Source organism: Seriola dumerili, unplaced genomic scaffold, assembly GCF_002260705.1.
Source record: "Seriola dumerili isolate Sdu_G_001 unplaced genomic scaffold, Sdu_1.0 BDQW01000200.1, whole genome shotgun sequence".
Taxonomy (NCBI): domain Eukaryota; kingdom Metazoa; phylum Chordata; class Actinopteri; order Carangiformes; family Carangidae; genus Seriola; species Seriola dumerili.
In genome coordinates this window covers 902,822-910,915 of record NW_019174455.1, presented here as the reverse complement: position 1 = coordinate 910,915, position 8,094 = coordinate 902,822, and the positions used below count along the sequence as shown (strand labels likewise).

At 40.7% G+C, this 8,094-nt stretch overlaps 1 protein-coding gene across 2 annotated transcripts; it reads right to left on the bottom strand.

Moving 5' to 3' along the window:
- Positions 1 to 543: 543 nt before the first annotated feature.
- tmem50b (transmembrane protein 50B) lies at positions 544 to 7,870 on the bottom strand. Of its 2 annotated transcripts, none has more exons than XM_022753913.1 (7): positions 7,784 to 7,870; positions 6,634 to 6,869; positions 6,047 to 6,156; positions 5,526 to 5,593; positions 5,095 to 5,187; positions 2,615 to 2,672; positions 544 to 1,425 (listed from the first exon to the last, which is right to left on the bottom strand). In XM_022753913.1, the coding sequence occupies exons 2-7, from the start codon at positions 6,730 to 6,732 to the stop codon at positions 1,380 to 1,382; spliced, it is 474 nt and encodes a 157-aa protein (XP_022609634.1). In that variant the 5' UTR covers positions 6,733 to 6,869; positions 7,784 to 7,870; the 3' UTR covers positions 544 to 1,379. The 2 variants fall into 2 exon arrangements, with proteins under 2 accessions (XP_022609634.1, XP_022609633.1); XM_022753912.1 differs by having other exon boundaries at positions 7,787 to 7,870.
- Positions 7,871 to 8,094: the final 224 nt, after the last annotated feature.

The window sequence follows — 8,094 nt, the reverse complement described above, 5'->3', positions numbered from 1 at the left end:
TGCTGCCGGGGGCTCACACTTAGACTCACTATGTTTTTAATTGTCACTATGGTGGATCAACCTGTTTAATTTGATACTTCTCCCCTGTGAACACTACACATCACTGTAGACTTCCTTCAGTAAATAATACCCAGTAAATGAACCCTGTGTGGATGAGGTAGACTGGAGGCTCACTCATCACCTGGTTTTTAAAGAGGGGATACTAAGAAAGAAAATAATGATCCACACCGTTCATCACACATGTTGTCCAACTTTGACCAATAAAGCACTGTTTTTATTTTTCATGTCTTAACAAGCAACATGACGTAGGCCTACATCTTCTCTGGGTTTCTCCATCTTTAACTCCCTGCAGGTCAAAGCTTTACGGTACAAGAGGATCTTATTGATCAAAAACAGTATAATGCACATCTATACAGTTCACTCAGAAAGTCTTCAGAACCTTTATTGTTTGAGAGCAGAAACCATGAGGAGGAAGGAATGCTGCAGAGCTCAGAGACAGGATTGTGTCGAGGCTCAAAAACATTTCTGCTACACTGAAGGTTCCTGAGAAGAACAGTGGTTTCCATCATTCTGACATGAAGAAGTCTGGAACAACCAGGACTCTTCTAGAGCTGGACCTGGATTAACAAACATCAGGGAGATGGGTCTTTGTAAGAGAGAAGACACAGAGAGAGAGGCTTATTCCATCTCCACCATGTTGATGATATTAAGGTCAAAGACTGAACTGTTTGTCATGTAAAAATATATTTTTGATTTTATCATAAGAAAATGTGAAAACACTGAAGGGGTCTGAAGACTTTCTGAATACAGTCTATGTGGCAGCAAAGAGCCTTAACAAGGTCTTTAACACTGATTACAGCAGTCCTGACTGACAGCTTCACAAGTTTTGTTCTATACTTAAATACTTAAAATGGCTAAAAAGCAAGTGAATACTTACATCTCATATTAAAGCACATTTTCAGGTAGAAACAAGAGGACAGAGGAGGCTATTTAAAAAACACAGAGTTGATCCTGAGGCAGAACGACAGTGACTCACCTGTCAACAGCAAACTGACCCTGAAGAGTCCAGTGCATGTACTGAACCTGACACACAGTACAGACAGCATGTGGCTGTTTGCTCTCACACACACACTTCACAATTTGTTTATACACCTTGTACACTACAGTGACCTTACACTCCAACTCATAGTCAACAGATGATCACATGAAACAGTGAATGAATAAATGAACACCTGCTCCTCAGCTCACAATAACAAACAAACAGCAGTTCTCTCATTGAAACAGATTTAACATGAACAAAAAAAAGTCTGAATCTAAAGACAGACGACGAGTTTACATTAGGACAAGAGATCAGTGTGTGTGTGTGTGTGTGTGAAACTCTAGCCCCATAAATCTTCAGTCCGGCCGAATTTGTAGATCAGAGTGCTGCAGAAAGAGAGAGAGAGAGAGAGAGAGGGAAAGAGAGAGAGAGAAGGAAACTGCATCACTTTCACAGCTACAGTTAGATCACAGGAAGAAGATTATCACTGGATCTCTGAAGGAAATGACTCATCTTCCACTAACACCTGGAGAGGTGGAAGCACATCTGGATACTAATTTTCAGTTCATGTGATAGAAGTCTTCATACACGACTTCCCACTGTCCTATTCTGTTTCTTTTACACTGCAGTGTGTAACAGTGCAGCAGATAACTGCAATAATCTTTCAAATGTGGATACAAGCACCAAAACTGGTATGTTTATCCCTCTGGGGCCATTCATTTAAAAATCTCATTAGCCACTTTAAATTTCTAAATTTCAAGATGGATGCCATTTCTGGCATAGGAAACATATTTTACCACAGAATTTTACCCACAAGACAGATTTCAATGATTTTGACTATAGTCCTATGTTTCAGATTGAGGATGTCAAATTCACAAATCTTAAGTTTTATTTGTGTATTTGCTAACATGTAATGTGAAAAATTCTGCATAAAACACAATATATTTTGCAAACCATTAATTATGAGTGATGAACCAAAAGTAATTTTTTTTGAGTAATTCTAGTTTAGTGTACTAAATTTCACCTTCTACCATTGGTAAAATGTATGATCTGACACCTAGATCATTCATGAGATAATTGTGGATGAATTTATTGCAAAAAATAACATTGCCTTGCCAGAAATGGCAGCCATCTTGAATTTTCGAGTGGTTCATGTGTTTTATCAAAGAGGGACAACATGAGGTCATGTCTGGCTTTTAGTATCCTTGTTTGGAGACAAGCCTGAGCCATGTGAGGAAATGTGGGTTTATATTCACCCTCTCCAGGAACAGCTTCAGGTCTAGTGAACCTGTTAACATTTGGAACTGTCCTCTGTCTACTCAGGACAGAGCTGTCTCTTCCTCCTTCATCCAACTCACAGCTCTGAGTTTGATCATGAGTCTGCAGGCTCATCATGTACTCTGGCAGGATAAAAGGTCTGAGACCACTCAGACCTGATATACAGGACTGTATATATACTGTAGGTTTCTACATGATTTTTCTTTAAACTGAATCACTGGGGTTATCCACCTGCATGTTTCTCTGTGAGTTGTTGCCTTCTAAGTTGATTTCAGTGCAGCTTCCAGCTCTACTTACCTGAAAAAGATTAAGGCATTCTGAAAGAACACAGCCAGCCCCGGAGCCACCTCGTTCTCTGAGGACAGAAGAAGAAGAAATCAGTCCGGGGTTCTGCTCCGCCACAGCTGCAGCTGACGTGTTCCTCCTCACAGGTAACTGAGGTCTTCTCTCCAGGTCTCTGATGCTCAGAGTGAAGACAACATGTTGTCTCTCCCCCACTGACACCAATGAAGAACTTTTTTTTCTTTTACTCAACAAGTAAACAACTAAACAAGTAAAAGATGAAATCCTAACAAATCTGTGAGGAACCAAAAATAAACTGCAGCTGAGTCAAACAGTGTTTAGTTACAAATGTACCTGGAACAGTTTGGATCCACATCTAATGATTCTCAGAGGGATGCAACATCTAACTGCTGCTGTTAACTGTCACAGCAGGTCACTGACTGTTTCACTGTCTCAACATGTTGCTTAGTTACCTGTCTGACTGTCTGGGTGCTTACCTACTGTGAGATCTACAGACAACGTGTCCTCTCACACTTGACTAAGTCAAAACAAAGACAATGATTGATCACCAGGGGCCGTTTGTACGAAACATCTGAGGTTAAGATTTTCCTTAAAGTCTGAGTTAAGGATTCCTTAGATAAAAACAGTTGCACAAAACCCCCTTAAGGAATCACTTAAAGTCAGTTAAACTGTTGCACAAAAGACAAACTAAGAAAAAAAACTAAAAATACCTCTGACTTTGTCTAAACTGCAACATGACTGAGATTATGGTGATAAATGAAGAAAATGAACACATCCCAAGAAGAGTGCTCTACGACCAGGAGACACTGTTCCAGCGTTCAGCTGAGGAACTGATTCTACGTCACAAGTTTGACCTGCAACCCCAACCTGTGGTATTGCAATTAGGCCGCCACGTCATTTGCAAAACATTACAGTTCTGGTGAAAAAGGATGATTATAAAAACATTTAAATATAAAAAGTTTTAAAAAATATTAAATGTTTTAAAAACAGAATGATTTTTAAAAACATTTATTAAAAAAGATTTCTAATGCCTTTCCTGACAAAATACCTCTGAGACTAAAAACTAAATATAGAAATAAACTGAATGTTGAGCCAGATCTTCGACTGAGACTCTCATCCATTGTGCATGACATCAAGCATTTGGTGGCTGCTATGGAACATCAGCCATCTCATTAGGTTTATTGTTGAACCGATCCACTGCAGCTCTATAATTATCAATAAGCAAGACAGTAATGTTTTAATTTTGTTTTGTTGCAATTGTTGCTTTACTTATTTAAATGTTTTTCTTCTGGTTATGCCTACACGCTGAAGTTACAGTATAATCACATTGAATTAGTGTCTGTTTGTAGGCTTATTGATTTGATATAAAACATGTCATTTTTCATGAATCAGCTGTTGATACGTGTCGGGGATGAAAGCCGCTGTATGAGCCAGCAGTGGATGTGGAGTGGGAGGGAAATCCACTGGAAATGGACTGTTGTTTTGAAAACCATACCTTCTTCATATTGTTGGCAGTTTTATAAAAAGCCACAAGTAAGAGTGCAATGTTTTCATTTCGTTTCTTTGCAACAATGGCTGTTGCTTGTATTTAATTTTCATCTGGCTATGCCTGTGCTGAATATACAACACATGTAGACCTTCATTGTTTTTATGTTTGTTTATAGGCCTGTTGATTTATTTTTCATTTGCTGAGTGAAACCCTTATATAATTCGTAATAACTTATTTGTGAATAAGCCTATTGCAGACAGACCATTTTATGTAGGGCTGATGGACAGCTTCTTGAAAAAGTGTTGCAACATGTTTCAGATGCTGTGTTAGTGACTTTGGAGCTTCCAACATTTTTCCCCTGCTTTTTGCAGCATGTTTGCCCATTATTATTACAATAAAAAGTGCTCTGAGAACCCATTATTTGGCCTCCTATAGTTATGGGGTTGGATGTAGGCCGCCAATATTTTTGACATTTTCAAATGGGCCGTGAGTTGGAAAAGGTTGGGAACCCCTGTTCTATGGTTTTATGCCCCATGATCTTTTCAGTCAGGTATACTTGAGGTGTTTAAACTGTGTGTCGGGTCACTCACAAAGTAAAAGCTCTCTGACTGTCTGATGAACACTGTGAGGTTCCTGTCAGAATAACATGAGGATGAGATAGCAGCTCACTCTTTAATGTTTCCTGCTTCCCAAAAGTGATAACAGATATCACACATGCTAATACCAGCAAATCCACTGTAACAGTAGAATTTTCCTGCTGTAAAATCTCTTTCACTGCTGTAAATATCTCAACTTTTTTCCTTAACTAAGAAAACCTTTTAAGAGATTTTGTGCAACGCCCTTAAGTAACTCCCTCAGCTAAGGAGAAATTAAACCTTAAATTTCAAACTTAAGTAGAAAACTTGCAGATAAACAGATACAAGGTTTGCACAGTATCTATAATGATGATAAGAGAAATGATCAGACAGGAGATAGAGAAACTCACTGGGCACCACATAAGCTCCAAACAGGATCCAGATGGAGGCAATGAGTGAGCCGAACATCATCATGAAGCCGATGAAGAGCCAGACACGAGCTCCTGCAATGACAGACCAGCTCATCACTCTTGACAGCTGACCACACCCACTGTGACCAAACCCACTGTGAAGATAACAGGCTGGTTCACGGCATCAACATTGTCACAAAGTGTCACTTACCTTAACATACATACAGTGTTAGCCGTTACACTGATCTCCTCACACACACCAACTGACACAGTGTGATGTGACGAGAGCATTAGCACTTTGTCATGTCATTCAGTCATCAACCACAACAATTTTATCAGGGTTCATCAGTGAGTCGCACGCACGCACGCATGCACGCACGCGCACACGCACACATGCACACACACACACGCACACACACACAGAAACACACCTGTCCTGCCGAAGCAGCCCTCTCCATACGTGTCTCCTCTCACCTGGCCATTAGAAACTGCATTGATCCTAAAAACAAAGACACAGTCAACTGTTACTCAGAGGAGCTTTAACCTGTAAGAACTGATGTTTGTGGAGGCAGCAGAAACACACTCACACATCATCACCTTACAGGTTGATATGGTGAACCTGTTATTTCCACACCATTTCTGATTCTGATCCAGCAGACACAGGTCAACATGATCATTCATGTGCAGTGGTGTTAGTGTCCATTTTAAATTCTGTGTTAAAACCACCCACTTTTCCCCCCGATTCTCTCAACAACCCACATGCAGTTTCCTCTGCGAGTGTGAACTCATTCTTTGCAGTGATTTATTTGTACATTGTTGTGCAAGCTGTGACCCCACCCATGCTAACTGTTTATGTAGAAGGTAGCTCTGGCAAACCTCTAGATTTGACTCTTAGTCTTTGTGACTGTTTCTACAGACAGACGGACCTACAACATGAGAGTCCGTTACTTACATAAAAAATGCTATGGTAGAGAAGACCCCACAGGTGTGGAAGGCATGGTGCATCTCTTTGAATGGATATGTCACTGCTGCATCGATCATAATCCACCAGCCTGTGAAGAACTGGAAGAGAAGAGAACACAGGGGATGTGTGAGGTATCTGAGTAACTGTGCTGCAGTTCCATCACATGACTCTCTCATTTAATATTGGGGAAGGTGGTGGAAAAAAAAAGAGAACAGTGGCACACAATGAATGTTGGGATATGTTGGGCTGCAAAGGATCCTCCAATTGGATCCTTTGTTGCCTGAAAGGCTCATTTATTGAACCAGATGCAGCCTCTGAAGGATGTGGCCCCTGAACTGAGACACAGATATATTAGAGGGATGTTACCCCTGAACTGAGACACAGTAATATTAGAGGGATGTGGCCTCTCATAGTCATATTTAAAACTATCAGTTGACTACACAGAGCAGGACATGTACATCTGTGGTTTATTAGACCTGTTTTGATTCGAACTTAGCATGGCTGATGAAGCTAATTCTCCAGGAAAGAAGTTTCTATCTATGTCATTCAGCCACTCTCTATGTAAGACCACTGACCAGAACTCCAGCCACAGCAGAAGCCACTGTGTTCCTCCTCTCCCCCCAGTCGAAGCATTCACACTCTGGCCAGCGGAAGTTGTCCAGGAAGCCAGCCATTTGCAGCCCTCTCTGTCACCTGTTTTTCCCCTGATCCTTGTCTTTACAGGTAAATCAGTCCTCCTCCTGGCTCCGTCTACGTTTACACCTGCTTCACCTGCTGTCTTCCAGGAAATCAGTGATTCTGTTGAGGCTGCCTGTAGAAATACATACATGAAGTACAAAGTGTAATCTTCCATAGACAACCACTGATGTGTAATGGTTAGGTTCTGACTGCTGTGCCAATCTTCACTGATCAGTTGGTGCTGGGCCTGCTCAGCTTTAGTATTCAGCACAAATTCAATCTTACAACTAGCCCTTATTGAAATCAATTCATTTTTTATTTACATAGTGTCAAATCATAACAGAAGCTATCTCAGGGCTCTTCTCATATAGAACAGGTTTAGAAGATAGACAGCGAGAGACAGCGAGAGAGAGATCAGGAAAAAATGGGCATAGTATATAACAATATAACAAATAAAAATACAATGATAGGACAGTTAATAGGACTAATAACAATAATTCAAATAAATGTACAAACATTGTTATTGGTTGTCGCTGTGAATGACGTCACTAAACGTGAAACTGTTCAAAACGTCACAAATGATATTTGATATTTGATTGATATTTGTTACAATGTTCGCAATACAGAACGAAAGCTGTTGAACCGTTATTGGACTGAATTTATCAGCAAAACCAGAGCGGACCTGCATATCAACACAGTAACGTGTGACTGACAGTTTAACTGCCGGACACCAGAATCCCAATGAGAGCTGCTGAGTCTTTAGCTTCAACATTAGCCCAATACTCCTTTAGTTCACACACAGCAGCAGCATCATCAGTGACTTGCTAACCATGACACACTGCTCCTTTCCGGGCAGAGTCAAAGCTGTGATGTCAGGGAGTTACGGCAGCTGACATGACTGAAGCTGCAGCTTCACCATAACGACTGAAGGCAGCTAACAGCTAACAGCAAACACATCTCAACCATGACCGCGACCGAGTCTAAATCAATACCCACAGGGAAATTATGACCCTCTGTAAAGTGTTGTGTGTTGTGTCCACTACTAACCACCTTGTCAGAAGTCCGTGATTGCTTTCAGTTTCTACTGGCTCCTCTTCTTCTTCCTTCTCGTCATCGTCCTCTTCTTCTTCTTGATGTTTGATGACACTTTGCAAACGAGGTGGAACATTACCGCCACCAGCTCCTAACGTCACTGCAGTAGTACAGAAGAAGTAGTCCAATCCTCTTAAAGGTGGGTAGGCGGGAAATATTTCATATTCTCCTTCCAGCATATTGTTATTCAAGTGTTCTGAGGACAAACTGGATGTCTGCTTCTCCTGCTGGTTTGTTTTTAGACTTTAGAGAATCAAGCTTGTGAT

What these genes read in the sequence shown, in the direction of transcription:
- tmem50b (XM_022753913.1), bottom strand. Translation starts at nt 6,732, where the DNA reads ATGGCTGGCTTCCTGGACAACTTCCGCTGGCCAGAGTGTGAATGCTTC. An exon ending in CTGCTGTGGCTGGAGTTCTG is followed by an intron (nt 6,157 to 6,633) that starts GTCAGTGGTCTT and finishes CTTCTCTTCCAG; the next exon opens with TTCTTCACAGGCTGGTGGAT. An exon ending in AATGCCTTAATCTTTTTCAG is followed by an intron (nt 1,426 to 2,614) that starts GTAAGTAGAGCT and finishes CTCTTTCTGCAG; the next exon opens with CACTCTGATCTACAAATTCG.